We start from the raw sequence: 26298 nt of genomic DNA on the forward strand, positions 1-26298 counted from the left end.
GGTTAGGTAATATAACAATGACACTATCCAAACAGGGAATTCAAGCACTGTACACCCATTGCTATCAACACCGTGGTGGGAAAAAAGCACAAAACGGTCGATGCCCGACAAATGAACATAATGCCACTAGCCAACAGGGTAGCAGAACATTAACACATAGCTCTTCACACAGAAAAGAGCCAAAGAATGACATGGTCATAAGACCAAAAGACAGAACACAATGGCACTAGCTAGTAGGGTATTGAACCTTAACCTCATTCACACTGGGCTCTGATCCCGGGATATTGGTGGGATCAGTGCCGGGGAGCCTTCTTTGTGAATGCAAGCCATGCTGGAATGCCTGAAAATTTGATCCCGGGATCAGACCCTAGTAACATTGCCATGATCAATCCCTGATGTGTCTGTGTGAACCAAAGCAGAGCAGAAACTGTGAAGAGTGTGTTGTAGTGATGATATATTTATCATGCAAAGGAGAAAGTTTGGTTTGTGTGCAGAATAGAGATTCAATAGTTTCACGGTGTACCGCGGTTGAAAAAACATACGGCTGTCATAAACTGTTGCAGTTTTTTTTCATTCACGGCACTGTGTGAGTCAGGATTTTTTTCAATGATTTTAAATATAACAAGTAAAGAAATGAACTTTTCCATTGTAAATATCAGTTAAATTAAGAAACAATTGGAAGATAAATGTTAGTGAAAATATGGTAGGTATAGGCTAAGTAAATATAGACCCACTTACAAAAGAAACACAACCAGTCACAGTACACTTTTGCCAGTTTTGTAATGACTCAATATAGCTTTTTAGGTAGACTAATGGGGCTTAACCACTGCATGGTACAGCTCGACTCGACTCGACTAATGGGGGTTTTCCACTGTGGATAGTACCTGGTACCTGATACTTTTTTTAGTACCACCTCGGTCGAGGTTCCAAGCGAGCAGAGCTGATACAAAATGTGATGTCAAAACCCTGTAGATCACTGATTGGTCAGAGAGAATTGTCACCTACCAACATCGCTGGATTTGCGACATGAGACATCAACCCGCTAATTTTAAAATTAGCAACAGCGACATCATTTGTTCACGTGACTTTCGAATTGTAAAAAGAAATGGCTGTGCAGTCAATAAACGAGGTGCAGATGTTCCTTTCTTTAGCGACGAATAAAACGACGCAAAATGAAAAAGTCTTTCAGGAAGTGTCTCAGCTGTTGGCTGTACACGGCTACCACCGGACCTACCAACAGTGTAGGGAAAAGTTTAAAAAACTTAAAAGTGACTACAGAACCATCAAGGACCACAACAGCCGGAGTGGTTCAAACAGAAGAAAGTGGAAGTGGTTCGACCAAATGGACGCTATCTATGGCAATAGACCGGCGAGCAATGAGAGGGAGAATGCCCTGGACTCGGCATTGTTGGAGTCCACGAAGGAGGATGGTATGTTTTGTTACGTTAACTCTATATTCTGCTTGAAAGCTTCACTTTATTTAGTTGACCAGCTACTGAAAGGCTTGCTTCTAAAACAACCAGGCCAATTTAACTGTTACACTTGTGCAAAATCACCATGCAACAACTGCTTTAAGCAGCACAATGAGCTTGTAGCTAACAGCTAGCGGTCGTGTTATTGTTTATGGTCAGTAATGTTTGTATCGCATTTAAGATGATGTCACGGCAGTAGAGGCGGCGTAACTATGACGATCAGCCTATAATCCCACCCACGTTGAGGTGGCACTAAACTGCAGTGGAAAAGCAAGCTCAGAAAAGTAAAGCGAGCAGAGTCGAGTCGAGTTGAACCGTAACGTGCAGTGGAAAATTGACATAACTCGCCACAGCGCTTGCAAACTTACGACAGGCCAACTGTTTAATATATTTATTTTATTAACCCTAAAAGTGCAAGAACAAAACGATACTGAAAATGTATTTATTTAAAACATTAAGTTCCAAATAATACATTTCTGTTTTTCTTCCAAATATAGCTTATTTTTCAGTTTTAAAGCTTGTAGAACACACAGCATGCAGTGCAACAGTTAGCATACAGTGTGTATATTACTGATACGTTTTATTTGTAAATTAAAAAGTGCTTAAGGCATACAGAAAAAAATGGCAATGCTAGTGCAAAAAGAAAAAAAAGAAAAAAGAAAAACACCAATAAATAAACGGCAAATGAATTGCCAAATAATTTTTTATTGTAATATTTGCTAATGTCTGAAGAAAAAACCCATAGTTTTACCTTGTCATGTAAGCTAGTTAGTTTTCTTTATTTTTAGGAATGTAGAACTGTTTAAAATCAAACTAAATTATAAACCCGATTACTGAATCGAATGCACAACTTAACTGTTGCAGGGCAGTATCACTGCAAATTATTCGTTTTTTTTAAATATACTTTTTCTATTATTTAATATTAATAATATTGCAATGCACCTTGATACCGTGCATTTGTTTGTTTGTTTATTTATTTATTTATTTTTGATAGTTACTTTCACTTTTAATCTTTATTGTTCTTGGGAGGCATTTCAATTGGTAGACAGCAGCCAATAACACAAAAACAATTAACATCGAACGAAACATCTTATGAGCTATTTAGAAAAGTAGTCTAACTGTCGGAATAAAATCAATAAAATTGCAAATCTCACACACTCGCCATCCACACAGACGATGAATTTAACCAGCAGTTTAGTTGTACCATACACAATTTATTTGTTTACAAAAGAATGAAAGAGCGGGCTTCTCGAGAGAAAAGACACGGATATCAGTAAACTTAAGATGCTGTACATTAGACATCACACCCTGATGTTACTTTTGTCTTTATGGGATTGTCCCGGGATGGGTGTGAATGCGAGCACAATTTATGGGAAAGCTTTAGCAAAGTGAACAGGGCTTGACATTAACACCTGCCCACCTGCCAAATGCGGGTAGAAATCGTAAGTGGTGGGTAACTCCGTCACCCTTACTAGCAACTTTGGGTGGCCGCAGCTGGATAAAATGTAACTGTATTCATCCTGCGTTAAGCGCCTTAAAAGCAGGGGCGGTACTAGACCATTTTGTTAAGGCGAGGTCACCATTTCGTTTAAAATTCTTTTAAGAATTTTTAAGCACATTTGTAAATTCACTAGTTCATTTTAAATGGTCCAGTGTAACAACTGAATTATTAAATGTATCTATCTCAGTAACTATGAGTTTAAGAAGGTTGCATGCATCGTAATTATAAGCAACTAGTAAGATGGCTTTAATGTGTGTTTTTAATTTTTTTTTAATCATTATTATATCTGTCAGTGTCTGTACACATTCCCTATTGAGCGCGCTTGGTGTGCGCCTCTTATTAGAGAATGCAGTTTCTAATATTAAGCTCAATTCTCCATTATTGAGCACACGTGTGCCTCTCCCTTGTGATTGGTGCGCGTTAGGTATTTGATTGATAAATGTTGTTTATAAAGAGAATGTTGTATTTGTTATCTTCCCTGTAATCTATTTAGTGCTTCTCTTGCATTTCATTTGCAAGAGAAGCAGGATCAACCCCGCAGCTTTGATTTCTCTCTCCTGGTGAGTTGCGCATTTGGTTTTTATTCTTGCACCTGTACCCAACAGTACCAATATTAATCTGTATATATTATGTTGAAGTACATTGATGTGGTGAGCTTGGTGTATAGGAGCCTTTCTCACTGAAGGTAAGGCATTTATTTGGGCTTTACTGGGGTGGTTTATAAAGAGTTCCAGTTTTGTCTTTTAAGTGTTTTCATAATAAATTTGCCATTGCAGGTGCGGTGTGGCCCTGTACAACTAGGGTGGCCAGACGTCCTGCATTTCCTGGGACAGTCCTGTATTTAAGCACTTATCTAGTGTCCTGACTTATTCGGAAAAAAATTGTGTTTTGTCCCATATTTCCCCTCTCCTAAAATTTCCCTATCTCCTATGCAGCTTTCTCAGTCATGTGAGTATTCTAATAAAAGGTAGCCAAGGATACGGCTTGTAAAACCAATAAAATCACACCGTGTTAATTGAAGTATATAACTGGATTAAACTATCCAATCACAATCCCCTATTAATAGACGTCCAGTTAGTGAACTGATTGAAGAGTCAGTTTGAAAGGGCACACAGATGAAGTTGTGGCTGGAAAAATGTCAAGGAAGCATGTATGTACTTTTAATGAGGATCTTCAAAAAGAGTTTAAATTTCTAAAAAAAAGGAATCATGAAAGTGGAGTGTTGAGATCGCTTGAAAAGTTGGTCCAGACCTCAGTTTTATAGGTATTTACAACTGCGCCACCTGCTTTGTACTATTTGTGGGAGTAGCACACACCACCCTAAGGAGGCAGATGCCTTGGGAGAGGTGATTGCGGCTTTTGGAAAAGGTCATGAGGCATCAGTGTACTACTCCCTGTTAATTCAGAGTATGGGGAACGGAGCCTTAACTTCTCTCAAGAGAGTATGGAAGAAAGATTTCAACTTGACATTGGAGGAAGGAGTGTGGGCTAAGATTCTTAAAAACGTTAAGTCTGCATCTAGGGTGCAAAATTTTGCATAGATTTTATTGGACCCCCTCTAGACTGTATAGGCTTGGTCTTAAAGGAGGATGGAGACCTGGCCCATGTTTTTTGGTGGTGTGTCAAGATACAGAAATTCTGTTCGAAGGTTCAGAATTTTGTGTGCGACGTGGTGGGCACTCGGGTTTCGTTTTGCCCCAGATTTTGTGTTCTGGGCGATGGGGTGGTCATCGATGTGGGGGATGGCCATATAGAGAATTGGGTTCTGACATGTGTGATGATCGCCAGGCAGGTTATTTTGAAGGGTTGGAGGTCAGATGGTGCGCTCCCATATCCGGAGTAGTGCACGGAGGTGGGGAGGGTGGCAGCTTATGAGGAGGTGTCATTGGGAAGACGGGGTGGCTTGGATATGTTTATACGGAAATGGGGCAGGTATTTGGAGTTTTTGGAGGGCTCTCAGGTGGGGTGTGGAGAGAGTAGTGTAATATAGTTAGTATGATTATTATGTGTGTGTATGTATGTATGTATGTATGTATGTATGTGTATATATATATATGTGTGTGTATGTATTTATGTTTGTATATGTATGTATGTATATATATATCTATATATATGTATTTTTTTATATATATGTATATATGTGTGTCTGTTTGATTTTTATTTCTATATATTTACTTATGTTTGACCACAGGGTTATTTTTTTTGGGGGGGGGGGTTGGGGAGGGGGGGGGTTTAAATGTTGATTTTATATATATATATATATATATATATATATATATATATATATATATATATATATATATAACATTTCATTGTTATTGTATGATTTAATAAAAAATTTTAATTACAAAAAATTAGTTTTAATGACTTCAACCTAAGTGTATGTAAACTTCTGACTTCAACTGTAAATCATTAGGCTTGTGTCCTGCTGAACTCACAGCATTTTTGTTCAAATAAAATGTCCAAAGCAAATGTATGCAGTTACAGTCTCCAGTCAGTTTAATCAGCTTTTGTGGAGCAGGGAATTTTGGATAGTGAAAATGCTGAGTGGCTAGTGACTTTGGAATACCCCTAGCCATAGTGGCCAATGATCTGAGTGTGAATGAAAAAATGTTGCAGTCCCAGAACAGTTGCCGGAAACCACTTTTTCCGGGATTAATCCCGGGATCTGTGTGTGAAAGGGGCTATTGAGAAATCAACCCTCCTTCGCAGCAAGGATCTGGGAAGAGACATTAAATTTATAAAACCTGGCAAAGGTTTTAGGAGATCACAGTTTGCAGCTAGACAGATGTCCTCCAAGGACACCCCCTTCCAGGAGGAGGCCATGCTCCTGGTAGAATGAGCCATAACACCCATGGGACACTGCATGCCTTGCGAATGCTCCAAATGCACGAGGAACAGATCCCTGTGCTTGAACACTTGTTCCTTTGATTGTGCTTAAGAGCAACCAATCGATCGTCGTGGTATATCAGCAAGCGCCACAATGACACATTTAGTAAGAGGTGCGAGAAACTTCAAGCAACGTAGTCTCAGAGGCCACTTTATCCCATTTTCCTGCCCATGTTACACCTGAGCATGTACATGTCTTACTAATGAAAGCCCAGCAACAGCACTTCCCTGACATCATCACTATCGGCAAATGTGAATGATAGCAGCATGCCGGAATGAGTTGCAAATCGGTAGGGGCGCATTGAATAGGCAAAGCCACTTGAGATGGAGAAGAGGAGAGATGCAGCCTAAAGCCAGCAACAAATCATCCATAATTTTCCATGCTCTGTCTCCCGTCTTTGGCGAGATCTAGGCAGAAGAAAGGACCAGTGTCAGCTTTCCCAGAAAGCACTTGAAATAAACACAATCAATGTCAGTGAGCGCTGCGTGCCTGATAGGGATAAACGTGATATAGCAGCCCCCTCATCATAATCTCTAACAAACGTGATTGTATCATGGGTGCAAGCGCACAGATCGTCTCGCCCGTACTGGACAGGTGAAGCTGCTTTAGATAGAGAAGAGAGATATGCATGGCCCACGCCGGTGACAAATCATCCTCAAACTCTCCTTACTCTATTCACCTTATGCGCCAGTGAAACAAGTGCGCAGCCATCTTGAAAATGTTGTCTTTGAACTTCCGGTCAAGCATTTCTATAAAGATATCTATGGTGTTGATGTCAAAGTGTAATTAGCTAGCAAAGTGGATTTACAGGTTGTAGAGTTGCCAAAAGTTATCATGAGTATTTTAAAGTGTTCAGGGGATGTCATAACAACTGGAAGCAGAAGAGGGCGATTTTAAAACAAAAGTACTTCATTCATAAATACACACCCTACCTTGGCTGTTAGATTATAGAAATTTTGGAATCGACTCAGAATCCGATTCCTGGTTTTTGGAATTTATGAAATTGATTCCAAGAGTTGATTTCAGACTAATCTTTTTGATTATTTTTCAATTAGAAAAAAAAAAGGAATGTAAAGTTAAATCTCAGAATAAACTGCTCATTATAAAATGTTTTTTTTTTTTTTTGCACAATTTATGATTGCACAAATGACATTTTCTATTAATATAGTCCTTTTAAAAATTAAATATAAGCCTAGATGCACATCCCAAAATTATATTTGAGGGAAGTTTGATCAGATATGCCTGTATTTTGAAGAAATACTGCAAATAATGTTAAAGGCACCATTTAACCTACATTGAAATAACCTGTTACCACACATCAATTGTTCTTGTTATAAAAAGGATTGTATTCGCATGTACTTGTCCACTACCTTTTGTACACGGCATAAAATGTCAAAACATCACACTTTCCAGTGTGATTAAAATCCATAAAATCCAGGTTTTTGTACTGATTTATTTCATACAATATAATTTTTTTCTTTTATTTGAATTTGATTTCATAGAATCATTTTAATGTTAAAATTGTGTAAAATGTAGGCTAATTAAAAAATTATGCAGTAGATTTTAAAACACTGTAAAAATGTCGCTTTTATGAGTGCACTCCATTGATCATTTACAGATTTATATGAACTGGGGTAACTCGCTCCTCTGCCATCTTCTGGCTGCATACAAGTTGTAGCATCTGGGTAGTTTATATTGTAAATTTGGCATTTTACTTTTTATTAATTTATAGATTATTTATAGTCGATTCCAAGCTTTGGAGTCAATTACCAACACCACAGAATCGAGGAATCAATTCTTTTTGGAACAGATTCCCAGCCCTAACCCTACCTTCATGCTGTGGATGGACTGATATGCCTCTGTGCTCATGAAACTCCAAGAGACAACACAAAGTCATTAAAAATATCTCGGTATGACACCTCTGACCATCTTCTCATGTCATTCACCCATCGCGTTATTGTTAAGGTGAGCAGATTTTTTGAGTGTTAAACCGGGATGGGGGAAGGAGTGGCACTATATTCATACACACACACACACACGCACACACACACACACACACACACATATGTTGGTGCAGTTATCAGTAGACATAATGATTTTTATACTGTACAAACTATAGAGTCTATCCCCTAACCCTAACCCTAACCCTACCCCTAAACCTAACCCTCACAAAAAACTTTCTGCATTTTTACATTTTCAATAAAACTTTGTTTAGTATGTTTTTTAAGCGATTTGAATTATGGGGACACTAGAAATGTCCTCATAAACCACATTTATAGCATAATTCCCTTGTAATTACCAGTTTGTAACCTAAAAAAATGTCCTCGTAAACCACTTAACCCCCCCCCCCACACACACACACAAATACACACACATACACGTGAAAGTGTACATTTAATTTTATATTCTGTTTACGACAATTTTAATCACATTTAAGCCTTTTAAAAATGTGGGATTACAAATTAATTTTAAAAAGTACAAATGTAATTTCCTTTAATTTCATGAACTTGCATGTGAAATAACATGAGCTGTCACTGTTTGAAATTTGTCAACTACACATTTTAACAAATTAACCTTTTCATGAGTAGGGTCTAAATTCCCCTCCGTGCCCCCTGGAGTGAGTTATTTTTGTACATGACACTGCACAGCCAGTAGAGGTGGGCAGAGTGTAGAGGAATATTTATTTTTTTATTTTATTTTATTTTTTTATTTATTGTCATAAAAAAAAAATACTGTATATAATATAGTAAACGTGAACAAATGGGTTATGTCTGCTGTATTGTATTTGTTTTATTTATTTAATTTTTATAGCTGTAAAAAACAAATGAACAAATAATTTCAGCAGTCTGGTTTGCCTATATGCACTGTTTGACTTCTCAGACATTATGTGTGTGTGTGTGTGTGTGACAAGCGCTAATACAGACTTGGCTGCGTGCTGGATCAGCATGTTTTCACTGTGAGTATACAAGTTTTAAACTGTTATCGTGGTGCTTTTGTGATACTTTGGATGTCTGTTTCAGAAAACAAATGTATTATATGCCTGAAAAGACTGTTTGAGTTGCTGTTTGTGTGAATGAAAACCGCATCTGCACCTAATAAGTAGACGTGGCTGCGTGCATGGGAAGATTGCGTTTAGATATGATGGCTGTGCATATAAAAGCTGTGAACTGTTATCGTGGTACTTTGGTGACAATTAGGCTGTTACATCAAATAAACATATTATGTGCTTGAAAAGACTCTTTGAGTAGCTGTTTGTTTGACAAATGACAACCGCTACTAATATAAACATGTGATGTATTGACTGTGCGTATAAGAGCTGTACGATAAACTTTTTATTGTGGTACTTTGGTGAAGAGTTGGATGTATGTATATAAAATAAACGTATTCTGTGGTTTAAAGACTGTATGAGTAACTGTTTGAGCGAATATAAATTACAAATGCTTGACCAGCGCAGACTGTGTCGCCGTGAAAGCTGATTTGAATCTGGCAGCTTGTATCGTAACTGGCTGTTGCAGAAACACATATGTGTAACGGTACGTATGAAAGGGTTAAAACCTAAAAATTTAAGCAGAATTACACGTATAACAATTAAAAGCTTGTATCATGAAAATGTGAAGTGTGTCATAGCTGTCTCAATGTGATCTGCCAGGTCCAATTTACCTCCGTAGGTGTCGAAAAAATGAACATTTACAATGACAGCAAAACACATCACTAGCATTTTCATGTCGTAAAAGGTTGGTGTACACTCACAGCATCAACTCTTGGTGAAAAATTCATTCTGTGCTCCCACAAGTAATCCATTTGATTGACTCTTCTCAGTACCTTCAATACAATCCTGAAGGTAAGAGACAAAATATGGAGCGCGGAGCACTGAAAAGAGGTGGGGCTGAATAAGGTGATTAACACGACCTCACGCGCCTCCCTCGTGTAGTCCCTTCGAGAGCTGCAGAAGGAGTATGGTGGGAGGACAGGTGAGTGGCTTCAGCTTTCAGAACAAAAGTGATCTGAGAGTGAAGCGTTTAGAGTTTCATGTGCTCACAATGAACGCAATCAATCTCAGCGACCACTGTGTCAGCAATGGCTCAGCCCAGGCAATAATAGCACTCATACTGAACAGGAAAATCCACTTAATATGGAGAAAAAGAGGCACGAAAGGCTGGGCCGGCGACAAATCCTCTTAAAATCTTCCCTTGTGCGGCTCCTCGGAAGCCAAAGAAGGAGTATAGCGGGTTGTGAAGGGAACGGCTTCAGCTTTCTGAATAAATGCGAGCCAAGAGCAAAGTGTGAGTTTTATGCATTCACATGGAGCGCAATCAGTCTCAACGAGCACCGCTTATATATATACAGCGCTTGTGCCCATCATTTTTAAATGTGTTTGTGGAAACATTTGCAAAACATCATCTTTATAAAGACGCCGTTAAGCAAAATGCTCTTTTAGTTTCTTTTCACTGAGAAAAACACACACAGTACACAATATCAAACACGGAAGTGTTAAAAGAATACGCCGTATGTTGGAGCACAAGCAGGAAGGTAGAAATAATCCACTCGCTGTTTAGATGTGCAGTTTCAAAGACGAAGTGAAAATTAAGGAGTCCAGAACACGAGAATTACAATTTGCAACACTGAAGAGAACAATTCTGATAAAATGTCACTGTGCTCCGGTTTATATGCTCGTGATAACGCACACATCAGGGTGGAGCATCAAGCCCCATCTGCCAATAAATTGCCGTGATTTAAAAGTGCTTCAGAGATCACCACCCAGTGCTGTGAGTTCCCTCTGAAGGATACCGTGGTAAAGGGCTCCAATTGGTCAGAGCTCAGGACGCTGTGGGCTGGCATGAATGTGAGACCTCACAGACACGCAAACAGAAGGATACACAAACATACGTCTGCACATGTGCACACAAACATCTGCCCAGGCAGGAGGGATGCTCATAACAGGTGCTGTGCAATATCAAGGTTCTGTTCAATATATAATGATTTTTCAGCATATTGACAATATCCATCCTAAATAGTACACAAGATTAGAATTAGAGTGTGCAAATCATACGTGGTATACTATTAGTAGTGGATTTTCCAAAGTGTTGTAGAAAAGTGATGAGGAATGTGAGTCCAAAGCATTCCTGGCAGATTATATACTGTATATATAGAGAAAACTTAAATGAAGTTAACAAGTTAACTGAAGTTCGGGAGCAGGCCACGCCTCAACCAATCAGCTACTTCCCGTCAGTGCACTTATACTGAACCAACCTCCTCAGCTCTGTTTGTCTCAGTTTCTCGACGGACTCACTTACCAAGGATCCTGAGCTTCAGATCAACCCTACTGACTCAGATGATGATTTATTTCAAAAAAATTCTCCTTAACCCAGGAAATCATCTCAGCAGTCCTCACACAGCCAAATTCCACACCGGCTGCGTTCCGCCATTATTCCCCAACCCCGTGGGCATTCTCATCCAAGCTCACTGTCGGAGATTTCTCCAACCCCGACTCGATCACAGGATCGCTCTTCTCCGCTCACGAGAACTACCATCTGAGATCGCCACAGGCACGGAAGCCGACGCGATCGATCTCCTCTTCAACAGCGTCTTTCTCATCCATCCACCCACAGTCCTCCTCAGCGCGTTCGTGTTTATGGCACGTTTCCCAAACCAGAGACCAGCATCAAAGAGTGGACTGTGGCTCGCCTTCAGCGAGCTCTTAAGGATAAAGGCATCCACTTCAGCCGCTCCGACAATAAATCAAGATTATTTCAACTTTACACAGCATCCAACAATATGTCAGCAACTATAAACTCTGAGCCCTCAACACTTTCGGCATTCTCACGCGATCCTCCCACCGTCATTTGTGACGTCACCACGCATCCTTCACAACGGCCTCAGCCAGCAGCATCCGTGCCACCTAGTGCAGTCCAAGCGCAAATTCCAGCATTATCTGCTCCTTCCACCTCAGATCTATCCCAGATCATTACATCCTTCTTTTCACCCCTATGCTCACAAACAGCTTCAAATCCTCACGCACTTACATCCTTTCATCCCACCATCCATTCCTCTACCCTTCCTTCAGCCGTTAATAGCAGCACGGCTCCTGTCATTCCCGGTTCCTCTCTATCAACCAACCCAAATCAAGTTCCCTTTGCAGTAAACCCAGGAATTCTACCTCTCAACGGATCTTTTCAACCTCATCCTATTTCTTCTTTCTTTCCAACTAATCTATCCCTTTTCCCCTCCCTCATCTATCCTAATCCCTCCCCTTCCCAATACCCTCACATCCTGCCAATAAACAGTAGCCCATATACCCTGGCTACAGCAGCACTACCTCCTCACCCAGCTTCATCAATTCATTGGCCCTCCCCCTTTTTCTTCATCCTTACGTCTGCAAATCCTATCAGATAACTACACTGACCTAGCCCAAATTCTTCAGCCATCCCTCTTAAATATCAGCCAGCCCAGAGAGCTGCAAGCCAGCCAAGGCCTAATGCAGCTCAGCCACATAATAAATTCCCGCTCTAAAGACCTCACCCCTACTGAATTCGCTTTAGCCTTCTCGATTTACCACAAAATAATTTGCTCTGTCTATGCAGATTGAAGGACCGAGTTACAACTACCACGTTCTTTTCGCCACTCAAGCAGCAGATCGATTACAGCAGTTCATCCAAGGAACATACTGGGGCACCTTCAATGCTGAACTCTACTGACGCATTTTCGCAGCCCGTACTTCACTCTCCTGCGAGTTATGCGGAGCCCCATCACATCCAGTCTCAGCGTGCACTGTCATCACCCCCTTTCACTCTCAACCATCCTCCTCATGCAAAAACTCAGTACTAAACCGATTATCTACAGCAGCCCCACCTCCTCCTATTATTCCAAAACCCCTCGACATAAGCCCCACAGTTAACGTTCCCATACCCAAAAGCATCGACAAAAGAGGACAACCAATCCCCTACCAAGGAGGCAGAATGGTCTGCAACAACTTCAACCATCTCAGACTCCTTCAAACCTGCTCCTTCTGCATGCCCATGCAAGGAACTCTTGCCCCCACAACCCAACTGCTCTACCAGACTGACAACTTAAGTATCTCGGCACACCAGTTAAGGTAAAAGCCCTAGCCACCACCTTACTAGATCACCCCGACAGAGAGTTTGTCGACTTCCTTATCAGTGGGTTCAAAAACGGTTTCCATCCAGGTATAGAAATAAATCCTGACATTTTTTGTACCCCCAATAACCTCCAGTCTGCCCTTTCTGAGCCAGACACCTTTGACACACTAATAGCCAAATAAGTCCAGCAAGGTTTCATGATAGGCCCGTTCAAAGAGCCTCTGTTTTCTCCATTCCGCGTTAGCCCCATTGGCATTGCCACTAGGAAGTACTCTAGAAAAAAGTGATTAATCATCGACCTCTCTTCCCCCCATGGCACTAACGTTCCTAGCATCAATAGCATCATTCCAGCCCCCGACTTCTCTATGCAATACGCAACCATCGACCATGCCATCACTCTCATCCGTAAGGCAGGCCACGGAGCATGGCTCTCCAAAGCAGACATCACCAATGCTTTCAAAGTCATGCCCATTCGCCCAGAATTCTGATGTTTCTTTGGAATATTCTGGAAAGGAGCATATTATTTCGCAGTGCGCCTCACCTTTGGCTGTAGAAGCAGCCCCAAGATCTTCGACTCCCTCTCGGAGGCCTTATGCTGGATTCTCATCAATAACTACAAGCTTCCCTACATCCTCCACCTTCTCGAAGACTTCCTCATCATCACACCTCCATCCGCGCTTCCTCACTCAGGGCTTTCCACCCTCATCAAAGTCTTTTCCAAACTAGGTGTTCAACCTTTCAAAAGAAAAAACCTTAGGGCCATGCACTTCTATCGAGTTTCTAGGTATCACCTTAGATTCCGTCTCCTTCCAAGCATCTCTGCCTCCCACAAAAATATATCACATATCATTGCTCTTATCAAATTACCTTCTAGCAGTCAGGTGCACAAAGCAACAACTGTTAGCCATCCTCGGTCACCTTAACTATGCCATCAAAATAATTCCCCAAGGAAAATCTTTCCAAGAGTTGAAAAGTTTACCAACAGGGAAACGAATTAGCAGAAGATATACGTCGCATGGGGTTACCTACGGGGAACCACCACATGCGGAGCACCTACCCCAGTACAGGGCTTAGTTACCAAACTCATCTGCCACAGGGCTTGGTGGAAATCATCCAGGGAACACAGTTTGTGAACACTACTGGGAGTCAACAGTGCACGTGTTCAGCTCAGGGGAGGTGAAATGCACTATGCGCAAGCGATACACCCGGCCAGCTGTCCCGGACTTACCTGCTTGTGCGTGCCGCTACATGGGATGAAACCGGTTCCACCCGGAGATTGTAGAACCTCGCAAAGGTGTTGGGTGTTGCCCAGCCCGCTGCTCTGCAAATGTCTGTTAGAGAGGCGCCACTGGTCAAGGCCCAGGAGGCTGCTACACCCCTGGTAGAATGGGCTCGTAGCCCTGCCGGGGGCGGCATGTCCTGGGCATGATATGCCATTGTTATGGTGTCAATAAGCCAGTGGGCGATCCTCTGCTTGGAGACAGCACTTCCTTTCTGCTGTGCACCAAAGCAGACAAAGAGCTGCTCAGAGACTCTAAAGCTCTGCATGCGATCCAAATAGATGCGTAAAGCGTGCACCGGACACAGCAACGTCAGGGCTGGGTCTGCCTCCTCCTGGGGCAGCAATTGCAGGTTCACCACCTGGTCCCTAAAAGGGGTCGTGGGAACCTTGGGCACATAGCCCGGTCGGGGTCTCAGGATCACTTGTGAGTAGCCCGGACCGAACTCCAGGCACGTTTCGCTGACAGAGAAAGCTTGCAGGTCTCATACCCTCTTGATGGAAGTGAGCACAGTCAGGAGGGCAGTCTTCAAAGAGAGTGCCTTAAGCTCAGTTTACTGCAAGGGCTCAAAGGGGGCTCTCCGTAGAGATACTTAAGTTCTCTGAAGAACTACAGAGAGGTCCCATGAGGGAACGAGGTGCGGTCTGAAGGGATTCAACCTCCTGGCACCTCTCAGGAACCTGATGATCAGAGTGAGGTCCGAGAACCACGTCTGGGTGGGCCAGTAGGGTGGTACCAGGACGACCTGCTCCTCGTCCTCCCTGACGGAGGCGTTTCCCCAAGTAGGCTCACTGGGGGAAACGCATATTTGCGAAGTCCAGGGGACCAGCTGTGTGCCAGCGCGTCTATACCAAGAGGTGCCTCGGTCAGGGCGTACCAGATCGGGCAGTGGGAGGACTCTTGGGAGGCAAACAGGTCTACCTGAGCCTGCCCGAATGGACTCCAAATCAGCTGGACCACCTGAGGGTGGAGTCTCCACTCTCCCTTGAGGGTAACCTGCTGTGACAGCGCATCCACTGCAGTGTTGAGGTCACCCGGGATATGAGTGGCTCGCAGTGACTTGAGGTGCTGCTGACTCTAGAGGAGGAGATGGCGGGTGAGTTGTGACATACAAAGGGATTTGCTACCGTTGCCGTGTTGTTTGTCTGAACTAACACAACCTCCGCATGGCGCGCAGAATTGCCAGCAACTTGAGGCAGTTGATGTGCCAACGCAGCCGCGGGCCCGTCCATGAGCCGGCAGCTGCGTGCCCATTGCATACAGTGCCCCAGCCCGTTTTGGAGGTGTCTGTCGTAACAACGACGCACCTGGAGACCTGCTCTAGAGGAACGCCTGCCCGTAGAAACATGAGGTAGGTCCAAAGGCTGAAGAGGCGGTGACAGATCGGCGTGATGGCCACACGATGTTCCTGCGGTGCCATGCCCATCTCGGGACTCGAGTCTGAAGCCAATGCTGAAGCGGTCTCATATGCATCAACCCGAGTGGAGTGGCCACTTCTGAGGATGCCATATGCCCCAGGAGCCTCTGAAACAATTTCAGTGGAACCGCTGTCTTCTGTCTGAACGCTTTCAAACAGGTCAGCACCGACTGTGCACGCTCGTTCGTGAGCCGTGCCTTGAATGAGACTGAGTCCAACTCCAAGCTGAGAAAAGAGATGCTCTGAACTGGAAGGAGCTTACTCTAATCCCAGTTGACCCGAAGCCCTATTCGGCTGAGGTGCGAGAGCACCAGGTCCCTGTGTGCACACAACACATCCCAAGAGTGAGCTAGGATTAGCCAATCATCGAGATGCAATTGCCCAATTCCCTTAGCGGGGTAAGGGCTGCCTCTGCGACCTTCGTGAAGACGCGAGGGGACAAGGACAGGCCGAAAGGGAGGACCTTGTACTGATACGCCTGACCCTCGAATGCAAACTGCAGGAAGGGTCTGTGTCGAGGTAGAATCGAGACGTGGAAGTACGCGTCCTTCAGGTCTACCGCCGCGAACCAATCTTGATGCCAGGACACTCGCTAGAATGCGTTTTTGCATCAGCATCTTGAACGGGAGTCTGTGTAAAGCCCGGTTCAGTACTCGCAGGTCCAAGATTGGCCGCAACCCACCGCCTTTTTCGATACAATGAAGTAGGGGCTGTAAAACCCCTTCTTCATCTCGGCCGGTGGGACAGGCTGTATCGCATCCTTCCGTAGGAGGGTAGCGATTTCCGCGCGCAAGGTAGCAGCATTCTCGCCCTTCACCAAAGTTAAGTGGATATCGCTGAACCTGGGCGGACGCTTGGTGAACTGAATCACGTAGCCGAGTCGGACGGTCCGGATCAGCCATCGCGATGGATTGGAAAGCGCAAGCCACACGTCCAAGCTTCGGGCGAGGGGAACCAAGGGGACAATCTCGTCAGACGTACCGGCAGGTGGGACCTCACGGCGGGGCGGAGCCTGAAGTGCCACACCGTGTTGTGGCCGTGCTGAGTTCAGGGACATTGAAGCACTTACCTGACTCCTTGTAACCACCCCCGGAACAGCCTGGGATGGGGGAGGAAGAGGCCTGTCTTCATGACCCATGGAGACTGTCACATCGGGGGCAGATTTGTGCAACAGCTGGGTGCGCAGGGGCGGGGAGACTGCCGCTGGAGTGCCAAACCTGCCAAAATGGAATGGTGGACTGGTCGTGATGACGGCCATGCACACCGGGTATGTGACCCAGGGAACAAGGAAACCGCTCTTTTGCTGAACTCTTTGATACCGCAGCCACTTGGGCATGTGGCGAAATTAAATGAAAAGGCAACATAAGATTCTCATCCCAGCCCTCCACCAGGGGATGGATTGGTCTGTTTACCAGCTCCAAAGCAATGGGTTTCGTCATCCCTGGGTCGCCCGTCTCAGGGGCGCTTCGAAGCCTTTTGCGGGTTCTTGGCGGCCGGCCGTGAGACAGGTGGCGTCTGCTTCTTGCGGTGGGCTCCACGCCGGGGCCAGGCCGAAGGGGTGGGCTGCTGCGGAATCGGTGCAGTCACCACAGGGGGATGCCCTTGGTGACGAGCAGGCAGGGTGCGGGATCTTGAGCCGTACCAGGATGTGCCGGATTGCCTCCGTCTGCTGCTTCACGGTTGAGAACTGCTGGGCAAAATCCTCGACGGTGTCACCCAATAGGCCAACCTGGGAAATGGGGACAGCAAGGAACCGTGCCTTGTCGGCTTCTCCCATCTCGACCAGGTTGAGCCAAAGGTGGCGCTGCTGGACCACCAAGGTGGACATTGCCCGCCCGAGAGACCACGCCGTGACCTTCGTCGCCCGGAGAGCGAGGTCGGTTGCCGAGCGCAGCTCCTGCATCAATCCCGGTGGGAACTACCCTCGTGCAGTTCCTTTAGCGCCTTGGCTTGGTGGACTTTCAGGAGAGCCATGGCGTGCAGGGTGGAGGCGGCTTGTCCAGCGGCACTGTAGGCTTTGGCCGTCAGGGACGACGTAAACCTACAGGCCTTGGACGGGAGCTTTGGGCACCCGCGCCAGGTGGCAGCGCTCTGTGGGCATAGGTGCACCACGAGTTCCTTATCCACCGGGGAAATTGCCGAATAGGCCCTGGCTGCCCCACCATTGAGGGTAGTGAAAGCGGGGGAGCTGAAAGATCGGGACCGGGCTGTAAAAGGTGCCTCCCATGACCTTGTCAGCTCCTGGAGCTCCTGGAGCTGACAACTGGAGCGGGGCGTGGCTGTGAGCGGCGCCGCGAGCCCAGGAACCAATAATCGAGCCGCGAGGGTTCAGGGGAGAGCGGAGGATTCCACTCTAGCCCGACGCCTGCGTCAGCCTGTGACTGGGCGACCGTACCCGAGGGGAGGAGCCCAGCTGAGGCTTCCGTGTCCAACTGGACGAGCCCGCTCTCCGATGCTGCGCTCGAGAGCTCATCAGCTTCGCAGGCTCTGAACAAGAGGTCGAACTCACCATGAGACGAGCAAGCGGACTTATCCGGAAGCCCGATCAGGGCAGATGAGCATGCTGGGGAATGGGAGGTCCTTTGGGGAATACCCGGCGGAGGTCGTCCCATTGGGGTCCCCAAATCGCCCCCAGTGCTAGCCGCGCTGGCCTCATACCCGTAGGTAGAAGGACCGAGGCGGGGAGCCGCTGGGGTGGCTTTCTTTCAAATGAAAGCAAGCCGCAACCGCAACGTTGCCATGGTCATGTTCTTGCAATGAGTACACGATCCATCCACGAACGCTGTCTCCGCATGGGTCGCGCTCAGACACGAAAGACAGTGATCGTGACCATCAGAAGTTGAGAGATAACGACCGCAACCAGGAATAACACACAAACGGAAGGGCATCTTTAAAAAGACGCGTCTTTAAAAAGATGTTCTGTGTGTGCCGCTCTTTTAGAGAAATATACTCTTTTAGAGAAATATACTCTCTTATTTCTGCCGAAGCGCCCAGGGGCATTCTCTGCAGTGCACCAGTGCAGAGGAGGGAGAAGCCTCTGAAATGCGCCGTCAGATTCAGCAGAGGTGAATGAACAGTCAGCTCCGAAGTGAAAATCTGAATGAGTGGTTGCATACCAGCTCCTTTTATACCCGTATGTCCAGGGGAGTGGTATGCAAATACCACTCGCCAATTTTCATTGGCCTTTTATCAAAGACCAGAGGTGTCTCGGGCTCCCAAAAGTGACCCCTAGTGTCACTACATCGACACAACGTCGAGTGTGTCAGCATCCTACCTCCTGTAGTTTGTCTCCATGCCTCTAGAGGTCCCCTGTGTTCTCCTCTACCTTAGTTATTCCTCGTGTGGCCTTGTTAGCGTTATCCAGCTCACCTGTGCCTTGTTTCCCCCAGTGTATTTAAGTTGTGTTTTTTTCCCTTGGTTCCTCACTCGGTTTTTGAGTCTCTGCCCTGTGTTTCCTGCCTTGTCTCACTAAAGCCTCTCTAGCTACCCCAAGTAAGATATCCTGAGTTCCTTTCACTGATTGTAATTGTTCACTGGCTTTGTTTTCTCCCCTCGTGGAGTTTTATTTTCTCCTTTGGTTTTGCCCATTGTTTTTTTGTTTATGTGGTTTATACCTCGGTCCGAGAAGAACTTTTGTTGATTCATTTTTGCAAGGACTTTTTTTTAATAAATCTACATCTCCTGGAATACTGCCTTAAGTGTTTCATTTGGGTCCAACATTACCACTCCCGTGGCTCAGTGGTAGATCTCTCAACCACCCCACCAGCGACCTGAGTTCTAGCCCAGCTCGTGATAGAGTGAGTGACAGATAGGGAACTATGATTTATGCCATGTTAGAAGAGCACAAACACATTGTAAAGAATTATAATGATGAGTCTCTTTATGTCTCTGTTATTTTTCTTTCCCTACCTAAAAGACCAGTTTAGACCAGCATGAAAAACCAGGTTGGTTAGTGCTAGTTTAGTTCTGGTTTAGATGGATGATATATATTATTACTACAAATTAATAACTAAGTGACCATAAAATAAATTTAAATATTTCAGAGTTGCACAAATTATCTGGGATAGATTCTGCATAAAAAGTACAGTTGGTCATGTGTAGTTCAGGCCAATATAAAAGCTAACCCTCATTTGGAATAATCAGAATTAGGGGTGGGCAAATACCAGTTTAATCAATATACAGTAATGTAATAAGTCGTAGAAACTGTTAAGTATCATTTCTGTCACCGTTATGCAAAATGCTGCCACATAGTAGGGAATATATGCTCCACTCAGAGGTTATGCAACAAATAATCACCATATTTTATCATTGTTATATTATTTTTATCTGTCATTAGTTTATTTTGCATTATTTTTGCATTAAAAGGTGCCTTTTTTCTCAAGCTCTTGGATCTCTGTCATGCATGAACACACATACAGCACGTAGGCAGGAAAAGAGAGAGAGTGAAGACATGTAAATATGGTTGGACATGACGGACAGCAATTTGGAATTATCAGTCAATGTTTTAAGGAAAAATACCCGGTTAACGCAGCCTCTGTTTCCAATCACTTAACATTCTGAGAGAAAATGAGTAAGAGTTTGTTAATAAATATACAAATAAAAGTGTTTTTTTTTTGTGTGATATATATCATTATTGACCAAAAAGATCAAGATTGTCGCTATATCCATTTTTGCTTATATCACCCAACTCTAATTTCGGATTCCTCAACAGTAGAACATGGATAAGAACAGATTTATGTGCGTATGCACCTGTTGTAAATCTGGCAGAAATTTTGCCACCTCTTCTGCACACATAAGTAAGAACATTTGTATGCAATTATTAGTGAATGAGACTCAGTGTTCCTTTCTTCTGGGTATGCCGTGATGACAGACCTATGGAGAGACATCACACACTCTCATTCCACAGGGATGTTCAGGGATGTAGCCATCCTGCATGTGATTGTTTTGCTGCTGCTGACTGATGTGTCAATCAACTGTTTTTGTGGTAACCCTTTTCTGCCTAGGGCCACAAATCACTGAGGGAGAGTCTAACTCTCAATGCAAAGTGTTGTTAAGGTTACAGCCCACCAGGGCAGCACATGTATGATCTGGCCTGATCCCTTTGCTAATATCGTTGAGCCCAGGCTTGGTTATTAAACGAGATACGAGTGGGGAGAATGAATGTGAGTGTTGATGTTGTGATATGGGATACCACACGTCGCTATAGCAATGAGGCAGCTCCAGAGAAAGTTACAAAAGACCCAGAGCTGCTATAAGGTCAAGAGCAGTTTCGAAGGGCAGATAGGGTGTGTTCTATTTAAAACACACCTAAACGAATGCACATGGCACAAAAATTGATGTGAGCAACTCTAAAGTTCCCTAAAGGCTTTTTTACCCACAGAAGCGGTAATTCATCATTACAGCTTTAAACAGCAACTCAGTACAGAAGCTGTTTGATTCTATGAATATTTAACGTTCAACTTCCATTTCTGTAGACTAGCAGATCATACTTCATTATAGTGATGTTACCAGTGTGGTACCAGAAATGTCCAGGTGTTTTTTGAAGGTATTTGTATGATGATTAAGATAAAAGTAAGGAGAGTGGACTACAATGTTGAACCAATCTAGAGTCAGAGCTGGTTACACTCACCCAGAGGTAGGATGCCATAAAGTGCGATTAGCTGTCTGACGTCGGAGAGAGATGGCATTGGCTCAACATCTGCTTGCCGCAGGGATGTGCCCAAGTAACTGTATTCACCTGGAGACACAAGGAAAAATAAATTGTTAAATACTATGGTACATATGCTATCAAAATAGGTTTCACAAAAGTGGCAGACATCAACCCTGGCTGCTGGCCAGCATAGCGTCACATCAACATTACTTCTCTGGTTTCCCTGGAATTGTAAAAAACAATGTCAGAGTGACAAGTTGTTTTGACATGTAGCAACCGATGTGGTTCTATTTTATATGCCACACCCTGTTCTTGAAAGAACAGAATAAACAGAAACAAAAACTATGTAACAATACACCAAATTATTCAGACCAGTCGGAACTCCAAGATAAATAAGAGCATCTGGAATCATTGAACCACTTCAGAGAAAAAAGGCATATGTTGTTCTCGGTTTTCTCAAAAAGCAATCGTAGAAAAATTACCTTAATTTTAACTGTCATACCATCCTAAATTAAGATTGTTTGTAAGAGAACATGTGTGTGTGTGTGTGTGTCTGCAATCATTTGTGTGTAACTGAGAAAGATCCATTGAGGCTTATTAATTAATTCCTGTTTGCATTTTGTTTCATTTTAAAACAGCATGATGTTGCTATGCTGTGCAGTTTGCCCATTCATGAGTCATGATCCATGTGATTCATCTGATGTGAGATACACACACACGTCCACATATACACGTTCATGGGGTGTGATTCAGGATTGCGCATGTGTCTGTGGTCATGTCAGTTTAGCAGTAAAACCCAGTCTAAAACCCTAGGCAATGCAACATAAAACATATTTCATGGGACTACAGGGCTACATTTACTAATGTATCTGTCTGATATTAAAGTTATTGTGAGATATAATACATGGCAACTCTGCAGTTTTTGTCATTTGCTTTGGATAAAAGTGTCAGTCAACTAAATGCCTTTATTGTAAATGTTAACATCAAAGCTACAGCTCTGAGATTATGGACTGTTCACACTGCACACAAATCCAATTTGGTTTTCAGATAGAATTTAGGACTGACTGTCTGCACTGCCATTCTGTGCAAGTGGATCTAAATTGGTTGCTATAGTAATGATGCATAAACACGATGCCAAGAGACAACTGATAGTAGCTGAAAAGGGACAAAAAACAAACAAATAAAAAAACAAAAACAAAACAGACATTTTGCTTCTATTCTTCATATCTATCATGCAGCCAAATCTCATTAAATTTACGTGACAGTTTTTGCTAATCAAAATTATGTGGTGGTATGGGTATTCAACCTTTATTTGATGAACGCCTCCCTACTTCATTTCTATTTCATCTTAACAAAAATAGTGTATTTTGCATTTGCCCTTTTGAAAATTGTAATTTATTCATTAATTATTTTTTTTTTGAGTTTTAACAATGGTGTTTGTGGGGACCTGGGTAGCTCAGTGGTAAAAGATGCTAGTTCGAATCCCAGGGTGTGCTGAGTGACTCCAGCCCAGGTCTCCTAACCAACCAAATTGGACTGGTTGCTAGGGAGGGTAGATTCACTTGGGGTAACCTCCTCGTGGTCACTATAATGTGGTTCATTCTTGGAGGGGCGCGTGGTAAGTTGAGCGTGGATGCCGCGGTGGATGGCGTGAAGCCTCCACACGCACTATGTCTCCGTGGCAACGCACTCAACAAGCCACGTAATAAGATGCGTGGGTTGGCGGTCTCAGATGCGGAGGCAACTGGGATTCGTCCTCCGCCACCCAGATTGAGGTGAATCACTACGCGACCACAAGTACTTAAAAGCGCATAGTGAATTGGGCATTCCAAATTGGGTGAAAAAGGGGAAAAATCCAAAAAAAAAACAAAAAAAACAATGGTATTTGTAACAAGACAAAGCACATGGAAGCATGGATCTTCTTCACTATCATGGTTAGATGTAATATGATTTCTATAAAACAACCTATGGCATTTTATGTAATTATAAACAGTAGACCTACTCTAAACACATGTAAAAACAATAAATACAAAATATAAATATTTATAAGTTGTAACAAAAATTTATTATATTCCCTCTCTCCCCTAATGTAGCCTATGACAAATTTAATAAAGCTGAAGTAGTGATGTGATAATATTTATTATCAATCTATTTCTGCCTAAAGTACAGTTCCCCTTCTGTCACTCACTCGACGCTGTGTCGATGAAGTGACACTAGGGGTCGCCCTTGGAAGCCCCAAACACCTCTAATCTTTGAGAAAAGGCCAATGGGAATTGGCGAGTGGAATTTGCATGCCACTCCCCTGGACATACAGGTATAAAAGGAGCTGGTATGCAACCACTCATTCTCATTTTTCTTCGGAGCGAGTGGTTGTGTTTCAGCGAGCCGAATTCCTCCACCGATCCATTCACCTCTACAAAAGTGCTGCTGGACGGACCGCCTCCACCCTGCACGCCATGGCTCTCCAGCAAGTACACCAAGATGAGGCGCTTAGAGAACTGCATGAGGTTAGTTCTGATCCGAGATCGATGCAGGAGCTGCGCTCAGCGGCCGATCTCGCTCTCCGGGCGACAAAGGTCACGGCGCGGTCTCTCGGGCAGGTGATGTCCATCCTGGTGGTCCAGGAGCGCCACCTTTGGCTCAACCTGGTCGAGTCAAGGGAGGCTGACAAGGTACGATTCCTTGACGCCCCCTTCTCCCAGGTTGGCCTATTTGGTGACACCATAGAGGATTTCGCCCAGCAATTCTCAACGGTCAAAAAGCAGACGGAGGCCATCCAACACATCCTACCCTGGCACGGCTCAAGATCCCACACCCCACAACAACACCGGCTCCGCCACAGCCCGCCCCAGTAGGCCGGCCCCGGCATGGAGCCACCCGCAGGAAGCAGACGCCACCCATCTCATGGCCGGTTGCCAAGAACCCAAGGAAGGCTTCAAAGCGCCCCTGAGACGGGCAGCCCAGGAAGTCGGAGACCCGCTGCACAGGAGCTGGTAAGAGCAACACTCCTTCCCCCGGTGGAGGGTCGGGCAGAGGATCCTTGTTTTCTTTTTCTTATAATTTTGCCGCATGCCCCAAGGGCAGCGGTACACACGTTTAAGAAAAGAGTGGTTTCCTCACTTTCTGGGTCACACAGTCTGTGTCCACGGCCTTCATTATCACAACCGCCGGGCACCGTTCCTTTTGTAGAGCAGCGGGTTAGGCAACACCTAACACCTTTGCAAGATTTTACAACCTCCGGGTTCAGCCGGTTTCGTCCCGTGTGTTGTCAGGTACGAACAGGTAAGTTCCGGGACAGCTGGCCGGGTGTACCGCTTGCGCATAGTGCCTTTCCCCTCCCTTGAGGTGAAGACGTGCGCTCTTTCTCCCAGTCGCGTTCACAAAAGTGTGGACCCTGGATGTCCTTCCTCCTTAGCCCTGTGGCCGGCGAGTTTTCAGAGAAACTCGTTGCCAGCCCAGTACATGTGCTAATTAGGCCCTGTACTGGGGTAGGTGCACCACATACGCTGGTTACCCCATTGGTAACCCCATGTGATGTATTTTCCACAAAGTGGTTTCCCTGGTGGTAAACTGTGTCTTCCTTGGGCAGAGGTCCCTCTGCCCCTGGTCACCATGTCTGTAGAAACTCCTCCCCCCTCGGGTAGGACCTACCACGGGACCCTTCCACATGATGTGCTTCCAACTGGACTCAGTAAGACCATATGTCATATTTCCACTCGAATGCACCCCCCTCTGGGTGGGGTGTGGTCTCCGCGGTGTCCTCCTCTTTGGAGGGACACCCCCCCGACATGGACCTTATATGGCCCCCAGCTGAACGATTCCGTTCCTTTTGGGGAGAAAAAAAGAGAAGAGGCTGCGGCTGGGCCAGCCGGTCCTTATTTTTTGAGCAGTCGACTTGTCCCCGAGGTGCAGGGGACCGTTTGACACCTACAAGAGTGTTGGGGAAGGTTACGTGGCGGCCTGGTGCGCTGGCTACGAGGCACACAGAGGTCTGCCTGTCTTGCACCGCTAGTCCACGTAACACAGTTCAGTAGTCGTGGTGTTTTGTATAGGGACCCCTAGTGTCACTTCATTGAAAACAACGCAGAGTGAGTGACAGAAGGGGAACGTCTCGGTTACTGTCATAACCTCCGTTCCCTGATGGAGGGAACGAGACGTTGTGTCCCTCCTGCCACAACACTGAACTACCCGCTGAAATGGCTGGGACCTTGTCTCGGCTCCTCAGCACAAAACCTGAATGAGTGGTTGCATACCAGCTCCTTTTATACCTGTATGTCCGGGGGGAGTGGCATGCAAATTCCACTCGCCAATTCCCATTGGCCTTTTCTCAAAGATCAGAGGTGTCTGGGGCTCCCAAGGGCGACCCCTAGTGTCACTTCATTGACACAACGTCTCGTTCCCTCCATCAGGGAACGGAGGTTATGACAGTAACTGAGACATTAGTGTTACTATAATAAATTCAAGGGTGGTGATGTAGAATTCTGTGCTGAATTCAAACGGTTTCAAGTGAAATCATGACATCTTGCCCCGGACAGTGCTGAACCCACTAGCCACGTGGGAGAGCAAAAGCAACAGAGGCATTTTACGCAGTCATGTATATACTGTATCCACAACCACAGACTATTTTTTGTTTTCCCTCACAATAGTTTTACATTCCCTCACAGTAGTTTTGCGTTTCCTCAAGATTATTGTAGGTTCCCTCGCAATAGCTTTACCCATCCCTTATGAAAATTAACCATGGTTTTACTACAACAGCCATAGTTGAACTATAGAATTTGTAGTAAAACCATAACCACAAAATTTACCATGGTTTTACTACAGTAACCGTTTTTTAACCATGACGTTCGTGGTAAACCATAATAATAATAAAGGAAAACCAAAACTATGGTAATAAAAATACCATAATCATTCTTCCAAAAAGTATGGTTATTTTTTACTATAGTAATACCATAGTTTTGGACACCAAGGACGGTTTGCTCCACTTCTATAGG

The 26298-nt window shown here is 44.6% G+C and overlaps 1 protein-coding gene across 1 annotated transcript in view; it reads right to left on the bottom strand.

The window, feature by feature from the left end:
• iqca1 (IQ motif containing with AAA domain 1) overlaps window positions 1–26298 on the bottom strand; it is an 85015-nt gene that overhangs the window by 8874 nt on the left and 49843 nt on the right. Inside the window, exon 14 of the mRNA XM_051706001.1 lies at window positions 21287–21394. Coding sequence (XP_051561961.1) covers window positions 21287–21394 — 108 coding nt within the window. The remainder of the gene's footprint in view (window positions 1–21286; window positions 21395–26298) is intronic.

The sequence above is a fragment of the Myxocyprinus asiaticus genome, chromosome 9 (assembly GCF_019703515.2).
Source record: "Myxocyprinus asiaticus isolate MX2 ecotype Aquarium Trade chromosome 9, UBuf_Myxa_2, whole genome shotgun sequence".
In the NCBI taxonomy this organism is placed as follows: Eukaryota; Metazoa; Chordata; class Actinopteri; order Cypriniformes; family Catostomidae; genus Myxocyprinus; species Myxocyprinus asiaticus.